The 22,819-nt window shown below is 43.0% G+C and overlaps 1 protein-coding gene across 1 annotated transcript in view; it reads left to right on the forward strand.

Annotated features, from left to right (window-relative positions):
* The window catches only part of LOC126236548 (uncharacterized), a 74,021-nt gene extending 58,893 nt beyond the window's left edge, over positions 1 to 15,128 (forward strand). The window contains exon 3 of the mRNA XM_049945948.1: positions 14,591 to 15,128. Coding sequence (XP_049801905.1) covers positions 14,591 to 14,911 — 321 coding nt within the window. The 3' untranslated portion in view covers positions 14,912 to 15,128. The remainder of the gene's footprint in view (positions 1 to 14,590) is intronic.
* Positions 15,129 to 22,819: the final 7,691 nt, after the last annotated feature.

Raw genomic sequence — 22,819 nt, forward strand, 5'->3', positions numbered from 1 at the left:
GTTTGAAAAACAAACAAAAATGTTAGATAATGTTTGGTTACTAGCAGCTCTCCGAGCAAATAGAAATACATATCGAATGCATTCGAATATATCCCTCATTAGTGTTGCTACAATACCGTTCGTCGAATACTAATGGAACCTGAAACTGTCACACCCCCCTCCCTTGGCTCCCATCATTCTGCTAATAGCTGCCAAATTTGCCCATAGCTTCCCACGTCCAATAGAGGCCGTTTATTTTATAATGGTGGCTTCTCGTGTCACTGTTATGCTGCCAACCAAGCCATTCATCAAGGATAGAAAGGGTTTTAGGTTAGAATGATCTTTCATACAATTTCAAATTATTCTAAAGGCCAAGACTAAGCAAGATTCAGTATATCAGAATATAATTTGGGAATCATCACAGACTGGCGGTTCTGTTCGCTTACAAATCATGTTTATGACACACTGACTTAATTAGGCTGACACTGCATTGGAAGGGTTGAAACGTCAAAAACATCTCCATAAAAAGCCAAACAAAATCTGAACAGAATTTGGTTGCTATGTATGTCAAATAATTGCATGTAATTAGTAGAGTACAAATCTGAAGGATTTCGCCAAGGGAAAGCATTTTTATTTATGTTTTAATTAGTTAATTTTAATTAATGCATCAATTTAAAGAAAAACCAGTTATCTGAACTTAAGTATTTTGGCCATGTCCTCTGACTGACGTACCTCAGTTTCCCCAAAACCCTGTTATTTTCCTGTTAATGAGGGCTAGTTCTGATTTTGAATAAATGTTATTAATTGAGGGCATAATTTCCAGTAGGAAAGGAGGAGATTAGGGTTTAACGTTCCAAAAAGACAGCCAAAATTCAAAACTTAAATCACAAGATAGCCAAGCAAAGCAAAAATGTGACCCACACGTTCTTGTGAAATGTCGATTGTAAAACTGCTAATATAAATGAGTCGGAGCGTTTCACACAATTTTATCTTCTAGCCGAAATAGTCTGCTATGTATGTCACGTCCAAACCAACTTTTATGTCCTGAAAATTAGGATAATGACGAATAAACAGCTTTACGTCTAATGAAATCGGTTAGCTACAGATCGAGTGTTTACACTCGAACTTAGACTGACAAAAAGAGCGGAGAATTCGATAGAGTTACATCACAATACGACTGGGTGGAATACGTAAAGCGTGTCGTTGTGGATGCTATATGTAAATGTTGTTAATGTATGAACAGAGAGGGTTAGATTAGTGAGAAAAATTAAAGACAGAATCATATAAGTTCAAAAGCCGACTAATTTAAAAAAAAAACATCTTAAACTAACGATTATTAACTGAAGCTCCCACGCCATCTCACTACGTACACTCCCTCGCGAGATTTGATTTAATGATGTGAAGTCTTTCAAAAGAAGTGCAGAAATCATAGGCTGACCATACCTGCTACCAACAACAAATCTGGCACTGTTCGTGAACCCACAAACCACTGGAAGTTGATGAAAGGCTAGACAGAAGGGGAAAGATTGTCCAAAAAGAAAAAATAACATCAAAATTGACTTTCCCGAAGGTGGTGGAAAGAATCACAAAGTACAGCATTGCCACCCTCACTCCTCCAATGCTAGCATAGCTGTAATCTACTTTGCACAGCTATGTTTACTATCTTAGAGGTAAGTAAATACTAATACTCTGAGGTGACGAAAGTCATGAGATAGCGTCATGCACATATAAAGGTAGTGGTGGTATCGCATACACAAGGTACAAAGGGACAGTGCAATGGCGGAGCTGTCATTTGTACCTAGTTCATTCATGTGAAAAGATTTTCGACATGATTATGGACGGTCGACAGAAACTAACAGATTTTGAACGTGGTATGGTAGTTAGAGCTAGATGCATGGGCATTCCATTTGAAAAATTGTTAGGAATTCAGTACTCCGAGATCCACAATTCAAGGGTGTGGTGAGCATAGAAATTTTAGGCATAACCTCTCACCACAGACAACGCAGTGGCCGACGGCCTTCACTTAACCACCGAGAGCAGCGGTCTTTTCGTAGAGTTGTCAATGCTAATAGACAAGCAACACTGAGTAAAATAATTGCTGAAGTTAATGTGGGACATACAACGAGCGTATCCTTTAGGACAGTGAGACGAAATTTGGCGTCAGTGGGCTATGGCAGTAGAGGACCGACGCGAGTGCCTTTGCTAATAGCACGACATCGTTTGCAGCGCCTCTTATGGGCTCGTGTACATATCTATTGTACCCTAGACGACTGGAAAACTGTGGTCTGATCGGATGAGTCCCGATTACAGTTGGTAAGAGCTGATAATAGGGTTCAGTTTGGTGCAGACCTAATGAAGTCATTGACCCAAGGGGTCAACAAAGCACTGTACGAGCTGATGATAACTCTATAAAGGTGTGGGCTGCTTTTACGCGAATGAAGTGGGTCCTCTGGATGTTCGGCTACTTGGAAACAATTTGCACCCATTCATAGCCGTCGTGTTTCCAAAAAACGATGGAAGTTTTATGGATGGAAATGCACCATGACAGCGGCCCACAATTATTCGCAATTGATTTCAAGAACATATTGGACCATACGAGTGAAAGATTTGATGACTCAGATCGCCCGACATAATTCTCGTCATAACTGAGAGGTCAGGTCGTGCACAACTTCATGCACCGGCAACTTTTGCAATTATGAAAGGCTGTAGAGGCAGCACCGCTCAATATGTCTGCAGGGGACTTGCAATGACTGGTTGACTCCATGCCACGTCAAGCTTTTGCACTACGCTGGGCAAAAGGAGGTTCGACACGATATTAGGAGGTATCCCATGACTTTTGTCACTTCAGTGTAGTGGACAATGGCTAATGGTGAGTGCACATTTCGATTTTATACCGTATAAATTACGAAGATGCCAACGTTACGGAAGTTTGTTACTATCATAATTCTTAACCCAGCTGCATGACATAGGTACGGGGTGTTCAAAAAGTCTCTCCGCAGTGCCGTATGATTGTTAGCCGCGCGTGCCGTACGCCGCAGTGAATATACCGATATGAAACCAGTGAAATACAAGTTATTAATTTACTGAATAGTAATTTTTACTTGTAAATTTTCACATTAAGTGTTGATTAGATTAGATTAGATTAGTTGTCGTTCCATAGATCCGTACTGAGGAGATCCTCGTGGATGTGGAACATGTCACTTTTTTTTTAAGCTGAAATAACAATACTAATAGTATGAGTATATACAATACATCATTTTTAAGCTGAAATAACAATACTAATAGTATGAGTATATACAATACATCATTTGTTTCTATTAAAAAATTCGTCAATGGGGTAGAAGGAGTTGGCCACTAGTAAGTCTTTCAGGCTTCTTTTAAACTGATCTTTATTTGTAACTAAATTTTTTTTTTGTTTGCTGGCAAATTATTGAAGATGAATGTTCCTGAGTAGTGGACCTCTTTTTGAACGAAAGTAAGTGCTTTTAAGTCCTTGTGCAGATCATTTTTGGTCCTGGTATTGTATGTATGAACTGAACTGTTTGTTGGAAAAAGAGATATATTATTTAGGACAAATTTCATTAAGGAGTAAATATACTGAGAGGCAGTAGTTAGTATACCCAGTTCTTTGAAGAGGTTTCTACAGGACTTCCGTGAATTTACTCCACAAATAATACGTATGACACGCTTTTGGACTCTGAAAACTTTTGTTTGACTTGACGAGTTACCCCAAAATGTTATACCATATGACATTATGTAATGAAAGTAGGCAAAGTATGCAAGCTTTTTCATTTTTATGTCACCTATGTCTGCTAACACTCGAATTGCAAATACAGATTTGTTAAGGCGTTTTTGCAGTTCTGTGGTGTGCTCCTCCCAAATGAATTTATTATCAAGTTGTAATCCCAGGAATTTAAGACTATCAACCTCTTCTATCTGCTTTTCTTCATACTTTATATATGCTGGGTGGAAACCTCTTACAGGTTCTGAATTGCATATAGTGAGTCTTTTCGAAGTTTAATGTGAGTTGGCTTTAAACTATTTATTAATATCCATGAAAATATCACAGTTGAATACAAAATTCAATTCGTCTAATCATGTTTCCAAACACAAGGTGTAATATTTCATCTGTAACAGAAGCAGTGAAAGTGGATATTGCAGTTTTCAATTCATCGGTGGATTTTGGACGGTTTTTATAGTCAGTTGCTTTTCGCTACACCCCAGAAGAAAAAGTCAGGTGGTGTTAGGTCAGGCGATCATGGAGGCCAAAGTCCCTGTGAAATAATCCGATCACCAAAATCATCAACAAGAAGTGGCATTGAAACGCGAGCTGTATGCGCGGTTGCACCATCTTGTTGAAAATAACCGTTCAGTATTTCACTTAACACAAGTTCTCCTATGAATGGGCAGAGAATATCACTGCAGTATCGTTGTGCGTTTATTGTTTCGTTGGAAAATATGGGACCCACAATCCGACATCTAGCAATTGCAATCCAAACTCCTATTTTCACAGAATGAAGTGGTTCCCCACGAATACACAATGGATTTGCAGTACTCCACATATGAGAATTTTGCGGGTTCATGTACCCGGATAAGTGAAACCACGCCTCATCAGTGAAAAGCGTTTCATTAAGAATATCGCTTCCATTTTGTTGAACGAAATTTTTGAACCATTGACAATAATGTAGTCTCTTGCCATGATCAGTATTTTTCAGTTCTTGCACGACTGCCACTTTCTATGGTAAAAGTTCTAATTTTTTCCTTACAGCTGTGTGGACCGTTCCGACACTAACATCGATTTCCAGAGCGGGTTTTCTTACTGAATTGTTCGGACTCTTGGACATTTATCGGAAATATCCAGTAGTTTATCCTCAGACAAAACGCTAGGACGACCACTTTTTGGTGCATCTGTCACTGAACCCGTACTTCGAAATTTCTTAATGAAATCTCGCACACTATCGCGATGTGGGAGTGTTGTATCTGGGAGAACCCGAATTAAATGTTCCACGAACTGAAACTCTGTATTTACCGCCAGCTTTGAAAACTTGTTCGACTAAAAAGACTTGTTTTTCAATGGTTAGCATTTTAACAGTGACAAAAATGAGCAAACGAACAAAGGAACTAAACTTAAACGTTCACCTCAACACGTAACGACACACACCAACGATGCTACTGACGCTGGCTAAGATAAACGAAACAGTGGAACGTTGGAAGAGTCCACTAGAAGGGGAGTAACCCAGGCAGGCGGACAATCATACGGCACGCGCGAGGCTGAGACAGTTCTGTGATCGTGTGGGCTGCAGATTCCTCGACTTGCGCCATAGGGTGGTGGGGTTTCGGGTTCCGCTGGATAGGTCAGGAGCCCACTACACACAGTAGGCGGCTACACGGGTATCAGGGGTTGTGTGGCGTGGACTGGGCGGTTTTTTAGGTTAGGTGGCCTCGGGCAAGTACAGAAAGGGCAACAGCCTCAAAGGGTGTGGGACAAAGTCAGGACATGCGGGGACCAAGCAGCAGTCGGTATTGTAATTGTAAACTGTCGAAGCTGCATTGGTAAAGTACCAGAACTTCAAGCGCTGATAGAAAGCACCGAAGCTGAAATAGTTATAGGTACGGAAAGCTGGCTGAAGCTAGAGATAAATTCTGCCGAAATTTTTACAAAGGCACACACGGTGTTTAGAAAGGACAGATTGCATGCAACCGGTGGTGGGGTGTACGTCGCTGTTAGTAGTTTATCCTGCAATGAAATAGAATTGGATAGTTCCTGTGAATTATTATGGGTGGAGGTTATACTCAACGACCGAGCTAGGGTAATAATTGGCTCCTTTTATCGACCTCCCTACTCAACAGCATTAGTGGCAGAATAACTGAGAGAAAATCTGGAATACATTTCACATAAATTTCCTCAGCATGTTATAGTGGAGATTTCAATTTACCAGATATAGACTGTGACACTCAGATGTTTAGGACGGTTGATAGGGACAGAGCATCGAGTGACATTATACTGAGTGCACTATCCGAAAATCACCTCGAGCAATTAAACAGAGAACCGACTCGTGGAGATAACATCCTGGACCTACTGATAACACATAGACCTTAACTTTTCGACTCTGTAAGCGCAGAAGAGGGAATCAGTGATCATAAAGCCGTTGCAGCATCCCTGAATGTGGAAGTAAATAGGATTATAAAAAAAGGGAGAAAGGTTTATATGTTTAGCAAGAGTAATAGGAGGCAGATTTCAGACTACCTAACAGATCAAAACGAAAATTTCTGTTTCGACACTGACAATGTTGAGTGTTTATGGAAAAAGTTCAAGGCAATTGTGAAATGCGTTTTAGACAGGTACGTGCCGAGTAAAATTGTGAGGGACGGGAAAAACCCACCGTGGTTCAACAACAAAATTAGGAAACTACTGTGAAAGCAAAGAGAGTTTCAGTGCAAGTTTAAATGCAGCCAAAAACTCTCAGACAAACAGAAGCTAAACGATGTCAAAGTCAGCGTAAGGAGGGCTATGTATGAAGCGTTCAGTGAATTCGAAGTAAAATTCTATGTACCGACTTGACAGAAAATCCTAGGAATTTCCGGTCTTACGTTAAATCAGTAAGTGGGTCGAAACAGCATATCCAGACACTCTGGGATGATGATGGCATTGAAACAGAGGATGACACGCGTAAAGCTGAAATACTAAACACCTTTTTCCAAAACTGTTTCACAGAGGAAGACCTCACTGCAGTTCCTTCTCTAAGTCACGGCACGAACAAAAAATGGCTGATATCGAAATAAGTGTCCATTGAATAGAAAAGCAACTGAAATCACTCAACAGAGGAAAGTCCACTGGACCTGACGGGATACCAATTCGATTCTACACAGAGTACGCGAAAGAACTTCCCCCCCCCCCCCCCCCCCCTTCTAACAGCCGCGTACCGCAAGTCTCTGGAGGAACGGAAGGTTCCAAATGATTGGAAAAGTGCACGGGTAGTTCCAGTTTTCAAGCAGATGCGCAAAACTATAGGCCTATATCTCTGACATCGATCTGTTGTAGCATTTTAGAACATGTTTTTTTGCTCGCGTATCATGTCATTTCTGAAAACCCAGAATCTACTCTGTAGGAATCAACATGGATTCCGGAAACAGCGATCGTGTGAGACCCAATTCGCTTTATTTGACCCAGAAAATATTAGATACAGGCTCCCAGGTAGATGCTATTGTCCTTGACTTCCGGAAGGCGTTCGATACAATTCCGCATTGTCGCCTGATAAACAAAGCAAAAGCCAACGGAATATCAGACCAGCTGTGTGGCTGGATTCAAGAGTTTTTAGCAAACAGAACACAGCATGTTGTTCTCAATGGAGAGAGGTCTACAGACGTTAAAGTAACCTCTGGCGTGCCACAGGGGAGTGTTATGGGACTATAGGTTTTTACAATATACATAAATGACCTAGTAGATGGTGTCGGAAGTTCCATGCGGCTTTTCACGGATGATGCTGTAGTATACGGAGAAGTTGCAGCATTAGAATATTGCAGCGAAATGCAGGAAGATGTGCAGCGGATAGGCACTTGGTGCAGGGAGTGGCAACTGACCCTTACCGTAGGCAAAGGTAATGTATTGCCAATACATAGAAAGAAGGATCCTTTATTGTATAATTATATGATAGCGGAAAAAACACTGGTAGCAGTTATTTCTGTAATCTGGGAGTATGTGTACGGAACGATTTGAAGTGGAATGATCATATAAAATTAATTGTTGGTAAGGCGGGTGCCAGGTTGAGATTCATTGGGAGAGTCGTTAGAAAATGTAGTCCATCAACGAAGGAGGTGGCTTACAAAACACTCGTTCGACCTATACTTGAGTGTTACTCATCAATGTGGGATCCGTACCAGGTCGGGTCGACAGAGGAGGTAGAGAAGATCCAAAGAAGAGCGGCACGTTTCGTCACAGGGTTATTTGGTAAGCGTGATAGCGTTACGGAGATGTTTAGCAAACTCAAGTGGCAGACTCTGCAAGAGAGGCGCTCTGCATCGCGGTGTAACTTGCTGTCCAGGTTTCGAGAGTGCGTTTCCGGATGAGGTATCGAATATATTGCTTCCTCCTACTTATACCTCCCGAGGACATCACGAATGTAAAATTAGAGAGATTCGAGCGCGCACGGAGGCTTTCCGTCAGTCGTTCTTCCCGCGAACCATACGCGACTGGAACAGGAAAGGGAGGTAATGACAGTGGCACGTAAAGTGCCCTCCGCCACACACCGTAGGGTGGCTTGCGGAGTATAGATGTAGATGTAGATTCGTGGGAGACAATGTAACTGGGCGCCAGCGGTCGCTGGAGGTGGTTTTTATGTCGATCGCCATACAAAATCTTGCGTCTGGTGACTTAACGCAGAGCTGCGAAGCTTTGAAAGTACAAGCTGAAGCGGTGAAACAGCGGTCGCACGAGTTGCTAGAAGCGGAGGTAGTCCAGGCAGCAAGTAAGGTGTCCAAGTAGATCGGCAGAATAACCGAAAACAGAAACGAGACAGTCATAATGATCCTAGACCGTAGAGTCAAGAGTGAATTCTGACCGTGTAGTCCAAGATAATAATCCTGGATCCTTTATACTGGAACTGTTATGCCCCATGATGAAGTTCATGCACAGACAGAAAGTCCGAGACGTTAAAGCTTCTTTCCAGAGGTCATACATTGCTAGAGCCGGTGCGCTACAAGGCGCGTCTAGCGTACCCATCTCTAGCGCCTCGCGTAGAAGTGATTTGACGGCGCCGACTCGAAAATGACTATGTCTTTGCCGCTGTGTCGATACCTGCCTTATAGAATACTGAAGCGGACGGACAGCATAGATCAAAACTAGACCGCATTCCGACGTGACTCGCCATTATGACTTAGTATGGTTCACATCATTCCCATTCCCGAACATTCAAATAGCTGTAACTCAGCAGCCGTTGACGGTGAACCGTGTGCTGATAATACGAGAGGTATTCGGAAAATAACGACCGATCTGGCGAGAAATAGGAACCACAGTGAAAGTCCGATGAAGCTTTGCACAGATATGTTGGACATTGTCTCTAGTATGCCTGTCGAGCGCGTCACGTCACTCTTTTTAGTTCTGAGCGCAGAGTGAGCATGGAAAGATGTCAAGCAGCCCACATAACATAACTCTCAGGAGTTTCCTTCTTCATCAGAAGTCTCGGCCGCTCTCTGCAGGGGCAATGAATAAGCTCCTGCAGCGATTTCGATGGGAAGTGTTTGATCACCCATAATACAGCTCGTAATTGGGTCTCTCTGAGTTTCATCTTTACGCATCTGAACCGCTGGCCATGAAGACATAATTTATGCACAGACATTGAGCTGTAGACCAGCGTAGAGAATTGCTGAAAAGCTCAAGCGGCTGCCTCCTATGGCGAGGGTATTGGTACCACGCGACCGCTACGGTCGCAGGTTCGAATCCTGCCTCGGGCATTGATGTGTGTGATGTCCTTAGGTTAGTTAGGTTTAAGTAGTTCTAAGTTCTAGGGGACTGATGACCTCCGCTGTTAAGTCCCATAGTGCTCAGAGCCATTTGAGGGTATTGGAAAGTTGGTACAAACTACGACAAATGCCTATGTCGGAGCGACGATTATGTAGAGAAGTAGCTGGAAGGTGTAGCTAACTGTTGCAAATAAAACATTTCAAATTTTCGCAGTGGTTTCCATTTCGCGACCGATCGGACCTTACTTTCTGAATAGCCATCATAATCGTCCTGTTAACGTTTGCCCTTTGCCTCATGATGTTTCATTTAATCACCAAGTACGTATAACTCCGGATAGTCTCACAAGTTATTTCGCGCGAGTAGACGATTGTGAACGAAGCCGAAGAACATTACTATACATCGATGAACGAAAACATTATGACCACCTGTTTAATAGCGTGTTGTTCCACTTGTCGAACACAATACAACAGAGATACTGCTTAGCATAGATTCTACAAGTCCTTGACAGCATTCCAGAAGTACATATGTGGCACCAGATGTCTACGTGCAGGTTAAGCAGTTCCCGCGTCCGTCGGCCGTCGTAATTTAATATATATATTATTATTGTTATTATTATTATTTGATTGTTGCCGACTTACGTGGTGGGCCTTAATAAAAATGATATTCCATTTAATTTTGATTTTACGATTAAATGCTTTCCTGAAGTTCTCCTTTTTAACAATATTAATTTCAAATTATTCGTTACGTTAATGAATGTTAGTTAGACTCACTGAATCTTAAAACATGAGCATATAAGTTGTACAATGTAATAAACTTTTCATATCAATTTCCTCGGCTAGTCAGTTCACTTTAAAGCATAAGATCTTTAGTTATTAATTAAAATTGCGGCCCACACACGCGCGAGAGTATTTTTCTTACCTCCGTTAACCATTGTATTGTAGTCAGAGTCCTGGCTCTGGGTCTCGGCTATGGTACTGAAAATAAGAATCTTAAAGCTAAGTATTTTCTGCAACGTCGGGCGGCTGTGGAGAAAAATTAATACTATGTTAATAGCGGGCGAGTTTTCCGCTTCCGCTAATTTTTCATAAGTTAATATCGCCACGTAATGGCGTCGTTGGCTGCATCGGCTGCTGCGATTGTTGAACTGTAAATTACTTGAATGCAGGTTAATTCAAGGAAGGCGGACATGAAATCGGGATCACCTCTTACAAATTAAAAGTGCACAATAATATTAAATCAGTATATTATATGCTTAACTCATACAAATATGCTTACATTTGCCAGCACTCGCAAGATTTCCCTCTATACACATTCAAGACAAAAAAAGGAAGTCAAGACGACTAAAAAATTAACAAAAGAGCGTATCTTGTCGTCTCTTTAGATCATTTTGTCATAAATTATTTCTTTGCATTTGAAACTTGGGCAGAGAGATTATTATTTTACGGCTACACGATAAAAACATATTATTCAATTTATAAATACTGTTTTTCAAGTCCTTTCGTAATATAGCACTGGGGACGCTATACAGTTCCTACAAATTACGTAATGATGGTTTACGGGCACGCAGCTGGCGCCCCATACGTGTTCCAACGGGTACAGATCAGGTACATTTGCTGACCGAGACGTCAATATGAGTCCGTTATAGTGCTCCTCGAACCACTGTACCACGTCTGTGACCTTGTACGCGGACTGTTATCCTGCTGGAAGATGTCACCGCAGTATGGGGAGGCTTCAAGTATCCAGCAATACAAGCGATCCGCAACAATGCTCACATAGTTCACTGCTGTCATGATGCCTTCGACTACCACCACATATCCCATGGAAGCCCAACTCAGTGCACCCCACAGCATAATTCTGTTCTCACCGGTCCGCATCTGCGGCGCGGTGCTTGTTTCGTGCAGCCATTTGCCTGGATGACGACGTGTAAGGACCCAACCATCGACCTGACCAATAAGAAATGCGATTCATTCGACAGGCGACACGGTTCTATTGATCCACTGTGAAAACTAAGTGAAGCTGTGACCGCTGCAGTCATACCTGACGATATCGTCGGTTCAACACAGAAATACGCACGGGTCGTGCGAGGCCCACGAGAAAGACAGGCCGCGGCGCGTACGTCACGAAGGTAGTCCTGCGCTCGCTCGCTCGCTCCAATCAGCAGACAAACTACGTTTCTACACCTGTTAAATCGTAACTAGGCGTGTCCGTACAAACGAAAACTGAATCTTCTGCTGGAATCCGCTATTATGGAATCTTACTGTTATTAGTCCTATAATGATGTGAAGTCCATGGGCCTGCTTATAATTTGTTACGGCTGTATTGGCGTACAATAAAATAAAATCATGCTCAAAATGATTATCAGTTGCATAAGGCACCACTTCCAGCATGTAATGAGTACTGTTAAGCAGAAAAGAGTAAACGATATAAACAAGCCGTTATACCATTTATATCGAGTATTGATCTTAAATTTTGCTGTAGTATTGTTAATCAGTAAGCATAATAGCAGGTTCCAGTGGAAGATGCAATTCTCGTTAGTACTTACACGCCCAGCTGCGAGTTAACAGGTTTAGAAACGCATTCTGTCCGCTGAGCTGAGCGAGCGAGCGAGTTCAGGACTACCTTCGTGACGTACGCACCGCGGCCTGTCTTTCTCGTGGGCCTCGGGTCGTGTGATGTGTAGCTCCATCTTCAACAATGGACTTTGAACGGTGTGCTCCGGAGCATCTGTGCCTGCACCAGCTTTGTAGTCTGCCGTCAGATCTGCCACATACTTCTACATATCCTGGGTTATACAGTGGGAATCCTCCGACCTCTATGCTTTATGATGAGACGTTGTCTTCAAATACCATACAGCCTACTCGTTACTTCATCATCCTTCAACCACTTTCCACAGGTGCTCACGGCAGCAGTACGCGGCCAGCTTCTCCGTTTCAGAGATTCTCATTTCCAGCAGCAGAGTGACAACAATGTGCCCTCTTTCAAAACCGCTTAGTGGTCTAGCGGTTCTGGCGCTGCAGTCCGGAACCGCGGGGCTGCTACGGTCGCAGGTTCGAATCCTGCCTCGGGCATGGGTGTGTGTGATGTCCTTAGGTTAGCTAGGTTTAAGTAGTTCTAAGTTCTAGGGGACTTATGACCTAAGATGTTGAGTCCCATAGTGCTCAGAGCCATTTGAACCATCAAAACCGCTTATATCAGTGGATTTCCGCATTTGCGGGCCGTATCTTTTCTACATCGACTGCCCATTCGTCTCTCTTCCGCTTACATTCTTTACTTTCTGCATCACGTGCCGGCAACACCACCAGGAGGTATTCATTCTCGCGGTGGGTAGTGTAATGTCCCAATGGCAAAATAGTCCCGACGAAATTGTTACTTGAACGTGGAAGACGCTGTCGCGACAAGTACTGCCTGCAGCCGGCCACTAGAGCGCTCTGCTCTCCGCTGTCATAATTCAATTCTCTGTCTCCTACAAAAATCTCGTAAAAGTCTAAAATTAATGTTAAGCTTAGATCTCTGTAACATCATTAAGAACGGTGAAATTTTGCTTCGCATTTTAATTAGGGCAAGGGGTAGGTAAATTTTCTTTAACGGATGGTATTTTACCGTCCTGAAAACAGCTTCAAACGTACCACGCCATGTCTCGAAATCTATGGAACTGAGTGATTTCGCATTTCGTTGATTACTCAATTATCTTGCTCGGCCATGGATTTTGTAAAGTAGAGCATTACATTACGTTTGCTATGCATAAGCTTTGGAAAACAGCGTTCTTTGAAATTTTGTCAACGAAATTTAAAGTGTCTAACTCCTACAAGAAATACCGTAAAAATTTTCAAGTTCGGATATGGTGTAGACCTCTATAATGTTCCAAGTGTGTTAAAAATATGAATGAAATTTTCACGTTGAAGCGGGTTGTGCGCTGATATGAAACTTCCTGGCAAATTAAAATTGTATGCCGGGCTGAGACTCGAACTCGGAACCTTTACCTTTTGCAAAGGTCCCGAGTTCGAATCACGGTCCGGACAAAGTTTTAATCTGCGGTAAAAAAAAGGGCGAAATTTTCGCGTAAGTTCCACACTCCACGTGGTAAGTGTAAGACCGTATACAGCCAAATGGCAACACACTAGGAAGAATCTGACAGTACCAATCTCTCAGTGATGCTCTGGTAGCAGGGGATTGCCAGCCCTCCAGCTGTCAAATGTCAACTACGAGGGACGTTCAATAAGTTATGCAACACATTTTATTTCGGACAATTTCGGTTGACAAAAATGTGAAACTTGTTGTGGAACGTCGTGCAATATACTCGCTTCAGATCCTATAGTTTCATAAAGTTCCGATAGGAGGCAGCGCTATACGTAGCCTCCATTGTAACGGAGGTGCGTTCCAAGCAGAGAGCTGTCGTTGAGTTTCTTTTGGGAGAAAACCAGAGCATAACATTAGTTCATAGGGACATGCAGAATGTCTACGGAGACCTGGCAGCGAACAAAAGCACAGTGTATCGTTGGGCGAGGCGTCTGTCACAACAAGGTCACGCAAACATGTCTGATCTCCCACGTGCCGACAGCCGCACACAGCTGTGACTTCTGCAACGCTGGGACGTGCGGACACTCTCATTCGAGGTGATCGACGGATCACAATCAAACAATTCGCTGTAAAACTGGACTTCTTTGTCGACTGATACAACTCTGCATACCCGAGAGAAGTTCACAGAACTTCACAGGGCTGTTCTTCTTCATCCTTGCTACAGCCCAGATATCGCACCTTCTGATCCTATCTGTTTGGTCCAGTGAAGGATGCACTCCACGGGAAGCAGAACGTGGACGACGGGAAGGTTATTGATGCAGCAAGATGTAGGTTCTGACGTCAACCACTAGAATGGTACCATGCGGGCATAAAGGTCCCCCTAGTAAGGTGGCATAAGGCCGTCCCAGTGAACAGAATTATGGTTAAAACAGGGTTTTATAGCCGAAAGAGTATGGACTAATATAGCATATTTGGATGCTGTGAAAACCAACCCGCTTTCAGAAAAAATATGTTTCGCATTACTTGTTGAACGTCCCTCGCACTTCAGATCGGACTACAGCGCTCCTCATCCAATAGCCGCGGAAATGATAATAATTTCGGTGCTTCTGGAGCAAGTTGCCTGCTTGTTTGCAGGAGGGCCGCACGTTCGTGGTGGTGTACAACAACGTGAACGGCGCCGGAGGAGGCTACGGGGGCGGCGGTCACGGCGACGGAGGCGGCGGCGGCGACGACGGAGACGACGTGGACGAGGGCCCGGGGGACTACGGCGACCCCGCCGCCAGCAACGACGACTGCAACACGGGGGGCGGAGGCCTGTTCCACGGCGGCCTCCTCGGCGGCCTGCTGGGCGACCACGGCGGGGGCGGAGGCGGCGGAGGGTCCCGGTACTTCAACGCCGACCGCTACCTGCGCTCCTTCTACCGCGCCCTCAGGCCCATCTACAGGCTGTTCTGACGCGGGCACGGCTCGGCGCGAGGCGTAGCGCTTAACAACATCTCGCTTTCGTCTGCATCCATACGAAAAATAATTTGATTCATGTCGCATACATCATTTGCTCTACGTATCGCAATTGCTTAAAATGATTCACTTTAGTACGTAACTCATTTATGTAGATAGTACGCACTGCCCATTTACAAATAAATAAATTCGCCATTATAAACCACTGTTTAGCAAACGCAAATGTTTATGCTATCTTTCACATTTTGTACGATAGATTTTCTCAAATAAAGATAATGTATTGTAAAGAATTGTCGAAACTAAACACTTTCCTTTTGTATCCTAGCGTAATATCTTCTTATCCAGTATGTACTGGCAGCCGACATAAAATTTTTATCATACATTAATTTGCCGTTTTCGAACCAATATCAACTTTCAAGATAATTCGTTAAAAAAAAACTCTTGTAGTTCTTGACGTTATTCATTTGATTTTCGATGGACCATTTACACCAAATTTCATAAGAAAAAATCGTAGTCCTTAACATAAGTGTCCAAAAGATGATTGTGGATGAACACCAAATGTTACATGTATACACAGATTAAAACTGTTTTGGTAAGCATATGCGACATTAGCCAATAAAGGCTGGCGAATGTGTTGACTTACTGATTTGTTTCCATCAGAAACATACAACGCCTCGAAATAAGGAAGGAAGATTAGCGTGTTAAGTCCCGCCGGCGAAAATATCATTAGACACAGAACACAGTGTTGGACTGGACCAGTGAGGGGAATCACACAGACTGCATCCTTTCCAAACAAACCATCCAGACCTTAGGCTTAAAATGCACTATTGGCCATTAAAATTACTACACCACTAAGATGACGTGCTACAGATGCGAAATTTAGCCGACAGGAAGAAGATGCTGTGATATGCAAATGATCAGCTTTTCAGAGCATTCACACAAGGTTGGCGCCGGTGGCGACACCTACAGCGTGCTGACACGAAGAAAGTTTCCAGCCGATTTCTCATATATAAACAGCAGTTGACCGGCGTTGCGTGGCGAAACGTTGTTGTGATGCCTCATGTAAGGAGGAGAAATGCGTACCATCACGTTTCCGACTTTGATAAAGGTCGGATTGTAGCCCATCGCGATTGCGGTTTATCGTAACGCGACATTGCTGCTCGCGTTGGTCGAGATCCAATGACTGTTAGCAGAATATGGAATCGGTGGGTTCAGGAGGGTAATACGGAACGTCGAGGGGACAGGCATCTTATCCGCATGGCTGTAACGGATCGTGCAGCAACGTCTCGATCCCGATCCCTGAGTCAACAGATTGGGACGTTTGCAAGACAACAACCATCTGCACGAACAGTTCGACGACGTTCGCAGCAGCATCGACTATCAGCTCGGAGACCATGGCTGCGGTTACTCTTGACGCTGCATCACAGACAGGAGCGTCTGCGATGGTGTACTCAACGACGAACATGGGTGCACTAATGGCAAAACGTCATTTTTTCGGATGTATCCAGGTTCTGTTTACAGCATCATGATGGTCGCATCCGTGTTTGGTGACATCGCGGTGAATGCACATTGGAAGCGTGTATTCGTCATCGCCATACTTTCGTATCACCCGGCGTGATGGTATGGGGTGCCATTGGTTACACGTCTCGGTCACCTCTTGTTCGCACTGACGGCACTTTGAACAGCGGACGTTACATTTCAGATCTGTTACGACCCGTGGCTCTACCCTTCATTCGATCCCTGCGAAAGCCTTCATTTCAGCAGGATAATGCACGACCGCATGTTGCAGGTCATGTACGGGCCTTTCTGGATACAGGAAATGTTCGACTGCTGCCCTGGCCAGCACATTCTCCAGATCTCTCACCAATTGAAAGCGTCTGGTGAATGGTGGCCGAGCAACTGGCTCATCACAATACGCCAGTCACTATTCTTGATGAACTGTGGTATCGTGTTGAAGCTGCATGGGCAGCTGTACCTGTACACGCCATCCAAGCTCTGTTTGACTCAATGCCCAGGCGTATCAAGGTCGTTATTACGGCCAGAGGTGGTAGTTCTGGGTACTGATTTCTCAGGATCTATGCACCCAAATTGCGTGAAAACGTAATCACATGTCAGTTCTAGTATAATATATTTGTCCAAAGAATACCCGTTTATCATCTGCATTTCTTCTTGGTGTAGCAATTTTAATAGCCAGTAGTGTATTTGTGCAAACCATGAAAAATAATTCAGAATGGTCAGGCTCGACTATAAACGCTATTCCTCCTGAATGTAGGTCTAGTGTCTTTCGTACTGTTACGCCACCTCACTCGAACCAAAGTGTTAAACAAGATGTAGTGTAAAAGTTGCACCGTACTTAAAGGTAAAACATTGACTTTAGGTGGTATACTAACTTACTGTTGTAAATAAGGGAAGTCCTTCCAGTCAACAAGAAGTGACACTAGATCCTTCAAACAAAATATGGTTTTCTCGTTTTAAATGTCTTTCAATAGGTTGGATTAGAAACAACTTAGGTTAACAGCCTTTCAAACAACTATTTTTACAACGCTTTGACTCACTCTCCAGCAACGTGAAAAATAGCGATGATGGCAAAATCTTTTTAAGTATCTATATATCGGTATTCCAGTAGATCGTCTGGGTAGTAGCGATGCTAAGCGATAACATGAAATAAGAAACTACTGTTATTTATTTTAATGAAAATCAGTCATTGTTGATTTGTACTCAGGTTTTGATAAGAAATGAAAACTTTATTTACAAGTAATGAAAGTATTATTGTTGTTTACTTTCAACTTAACATTAATACTGATATCAGGAAGAACCATCCAGATAACCGAGTATGTCAGCGCGTTGTGTGCAGGATGTGGGGATGCACGCCAGTCATGGGAATGTGCTTGACGTATTAACGACTGGTTTCGCACATTCGACTAGGTAAATACCGGACTGGTACCCATATCCTGCCTCAGTTACGTGATACGCAGACATTTCACACTTTCATATAGGATAATACTAGTGCAGTCATCTAGAGTACACAAATTCCGCCCTGGACGGAAGGTATGGCGACAGGAATGCCATCTGGTCACCCTCTATCACTAACACTGATAATTCATGATTAACTTGTGGATCCCGTAAAGACATGGGATAGTGTCAGAAGAAGAATATACATATCAGAAAAAGTAGTTTTAAACTGAAAACAGTATTTGGAAATTAGAATTAACAATTTTTGTGCTCGTACTTACATAGTATAGCTACACCATCTGTCACACTTTCCACTTCATTGGCCTTGAAGTGTCCAGGTCATAGTGTGAGTTGGGTACGTGTTGGGGGTAAACGCTTCACATCACAAGACACACCTCCTTTAATCTACGGCATCATCACCTTCTTCATCATTGTCGTCATCATGTGACAATCCACATCAACTTTGTATGAAGTCATCGTGCTTCTCCCTAGCTCCTCCCCCTTCTCCCTCCCTTCCCTACGCCCTCACCTCCTTCAATTAAAGCCTAGTATTTTACTCACTATTGGATAGAAACAGCCAGTCACAGCCCAGTATTTTACGACCTATTATAATGAACGTCCAGTCACAATGTAGCTGAAATGTTCACAAGTTCTGAATGTTTTGCACCAGGTTCAAAATACGTGACAACGCAGTTGTTTCACCTCTTTATTGTTTGAGAAAAATGCTTATGTCAGATATTGGCCCTGTTATCTCATATGTGCATATACATATGAGATCGCCTGAAATGAAGGGACGATGGCCGGCCGAAGTGGCCGTGCGGTTAAAGGCGCTGCAGTCTGGAACCGCAAGACCGCTACGGTCGCAGGTTCGAATCCTGCCTCGGGCATGGATGTTTGTGATGTCCTTAGGTTAGTTAGGTTTAACTAGTTCTAAGTTCTAGGGGACTAATGACCTCAGCAGTCGAGTCCCATAGTGCTCAGAGCCATTTGAACCATTTTTTGAAGGGACGATGGTCCTTAAAATTAAATATTTTCACATCTGAATTGTTTTATGAAATACATCATGCTTCCCAAGTGCCACAGTGTTATGTCCACATCTGAACTGTTTTATGAGAAACATGATGCTTGCCAAGTGCAACAGAGTTATTTCCACATCTAAATTATCTGCAAAAATACGTCATCAACGCAGAAATGTAATGTTTGTTTCAAGCGACACAATCTTATTTCCACACACACACTCACATACGCACACACACACACACACACACACACACACACACACACTCAAACACATCAACATCAATCCCTAAAACATGATCGTGGACTCTCAAATTAAGTGCCCTATGTGTTATTTTATGTCTAAATTGTGTGTGTATCTGAATTGCTGTCAGCTACTAGAACAATGCATAAATTACACTTGTTGCTTAAAGTGTGACTGTGAACTCTCAGCCGCCGGGATTAGCCGAGCGGTCTAGGGCGCTGCAGTCACGGACTGTGCGGCTGGTCCCGGCGGAAGTTCGAGTCCTCCCTCGGGCATGGGTGTGTGTGTTTGTCCTTAGGATAATTTAGGTTAAGTAGTGTGTAAGCTTAGGGACTGATGACCTTACCAGTTAAGTCCCATAAGATTTCACACACATTTTAACATTTTTTGTTAACTCTCATATTAACTGGCATGATGCTAATTCAACATATGAATTGTTTTACAACTGTACAAAATAAAGGTAGCATGCTAAGCAGGATGTTGACATTTCGCCCTACACCTAATGAGAGGATAAACAAAAATAAACGCCGGCCGGCGTGGCCGTGCGGTTCTAGGCGTTTCATTCTGGAACCGCGTGCCGCTACGGTAGCAGGTTCGAATCCTCCTTCGGGCATGGATGTGTGTGATGTCCTTAGGTTAGTTAGGTTTAAGTAGTTCTAAGTTCTAGGGGACTAGTGACCACAGATCGTAAGTCCCATAGTGCTCAGAGCCAACAAAAATAAACCTGAAGAAACACCATTTTCTAGGAGGAAGAAGGGAAGTAATGCATTGCGTTCAACACTAGAAAAATGTAATTAATGTTATTGACTCGCTAAACAGCACTTTCTAATAATTTTTTTATCTATTACCTACAAAGCAGTCACGTTGCACTGTTGTTGCATATACACTGATATCACATTATCCGACACTTAAACGCAACAAACCACACTAAAAATTATGTGTTTTGATGAGATGTTTAATGCTGGAATTTCCATCAGAGGCTTACTTGAGGCTATGTTGTTCATGATGCAAAGATCAAACTGTTGCACAGCCGAATAGTAATCAAGTGAAGGATACACTTATGTTGAAACCGACTAGAACGACGCTAAATGGAACGTGGAGATTGAGTCCACAGTGATTGCGTAACTGATCTCAAAGTTCAGAAGAGCCATAAGCAGGGAATTCATTGCCTCAGACTGTGCAAGACAGAATGTCAGGAACATGTGATTCAGCAATTAGACAACAGTGCAGAGCAGATACATATGGTAATTACATCCATGGGTGACTAAAGAATGCCTTCTGACTGCAAAGTTTGTATAAGACGCGTTCTGAAATTAAACGTTAGACTAGCCAAGGATGCTGACAAGCTCGGAAAATGGGAGCGCATTTGGTCACCATTACAGTGGTATCACGCCATAGACTGCAGTGCGTAACGCTCCGACTGGCGGGACTCATGGTCTGACTGAAAACGACAAGGGATCGTACTGTACCAACGTCACGGTGCCGCTGATGTATGGCTTCCTGCTGCGCAAAATTACTTGAGCGAACCAATCAACCACAACATAAAGAATTAGGTACAGTTTCTTTGCTGACAGTCGATGCTATGACTGTGCATCGCTACCCGATCACAGAAGAGCTAGAGTATCTAGCAGTACAAAATGTTTGTCATATTCTGCTATCACACAGTGGTAAGTACATGAAACTTCACCCTTCCATACATCTACAATTTACAGTAAAATTGTATCAAATATCCGCAAACATCACCATTGTCACAGGTAAATGGTAACACATTGTCCCATACATCACCATGTTACAGCAGAACTGTAGCAAATCGCCATGTGCATCACAATGTTAGCAAAACTGTAACAAATTACTGCATATACAGGGTGATCAAAAAGTCAGTATAAATTTGAAAACTTAATAAACCACGGAATAATGTAGATAGAGAGGTAAAAAGTACCACACATGCTTGGAATGACATGGGGTTTTTAGAACAAAAAAGAACAAAGTTCACAAAATGTCAGACAGATGGCGCGTGAAAGATCTCTTGCGCACGTCGTTTGGTGATGATCGTGTGCTCAGCTGCCACTTTCGTCATGCTTGGCCTCCCAGGTCCCCAGACTTCAGTCCGTGCGATTATTGGCTTTGGGGTTACCTGAAGTCGCAAGTGTATCGTGATCGACCGACTTCTCTAGGGATGTTGAAAGACAACATCCGACGCCAATGCCTCACCATAACTCCGGACATGCTTTACAGTGCTGTTCACAACATTATTTCTCAACTACAGCTATTGTTGAGGAATGATGGTGAACATATTGAGCATTTCCTGTAAAGAACATCATCTTTGCTTTGTCTTACTTTGTTATGCTAATTATTGCAATTCTGATCAGGTGAAGCGCCATCTGTCGGACATTTTTTGAACTTTTGTATTTTTTTGGTTCTAATAACACCCCATTTCACTCCAAACATGTATGTCAATTTGTACCTCTCTATCTACATTATTCCGTGATTTATTCACTTTTCAAATTTATACTGACTTTTTTATCACCCGGTATATGGACGTGTTATAGCAAAATTGTAATAAATTACCTTATACCTTATCATGTTACAATGGGGCAATGATGGTCACTTTACAGAGGACAGGGGGCAATGATGGCCAGTTCACAGGGTGGGGTATTGAATATCAATTTACAGGGTGACTTACAGTATCCCAGATAGTATTCTTGGGACGATGATGGTCAGCTTACAGCGCGGGGTAATGAAGGTCAGTTTACCAGATGACAACTATTACCTCTGGAGCAATGATGGCCAGTTTACAGATGACCAACATTACCCCAGATACTACATTGATGATCAGTTTACAGAGTGGCTGCTGTTAGCCCCAGATACTAGTGAGCTGGACAATGACGGTCAGCTTACAGACGGATTAGGTTTATCCCAGATACTTTTGTATGGTGCTACGGTGTTAATTTACAGGGTGATTAACAATACCCCAGATATAATAGGGACAATGATGGTCAGTTGGCACGTGGTAACTACCATTACTCCAACCACAATTGGGGCAGTAACAGTCAGTTGACATATGGTGACTATCATTAATTTGAGCACAAATGGACAATCAGATGACATTGAGCACCATTACCTGGAACACATAGTTTGACTCAACAACTAATAAAAATAATGTAGTGATAATGAGTGTTAGCTACTGCATCTCGAATAGTATTCTTAATTTCTTATTGAAGACTGAGACACATACATGTGTGTGATAAGTGTGAGATACATACACTAATGGCCATTAAAATTGCTACACCACGCAGATGACGTGCTACAGACGCGAAATTGAACCGACAGGAGGTAGATGCTGTGATACGCTAGCTTTTCAGAGCATTCACACAAGGTTGGCGCCGGTGGCGACTCCTACAACGTGCTGACATGAGGAAAGTTTCCTACCGATTTCTCATACACAAACAGCAGTTGACCGGCGTTGCGTGGTGAAACTTTGTTGTGATGCCTCGTGTAAGAAGGAGAAATGCGTACCATCACGTTTCCGACTTTGATAAAGGTCGGATTGTAGCCTATCGCGATTGCGGTTTATCGTATCACGACATTGCTGCTTGCGTTGGTCGAGATCCAATGACTGTTAGCAGAACATGGAATCGATGGGTTCAGGAGGGTAATACGGAACGCCGTGCTGAATCCAAACGGCCTCGTAT

The sequence above is a fragment of the Schistocerca nitens genome, chromosome 1 (genome assembly GCF_023898315.1).
Source record: "Schistocerca nitens isolate TAMUIC-IGC-003100 chromosome 1, iqSchNite1.1, whole genome shotgun sequence".
In the NCBI taxonomy this organism is placed as follows: domain Eukaryota; kingdom Metazoa; phylum Arthropoda; class Insecta; order Orthoptera; family Acrididae; genus Schistocerca; species Schistocerca nitens.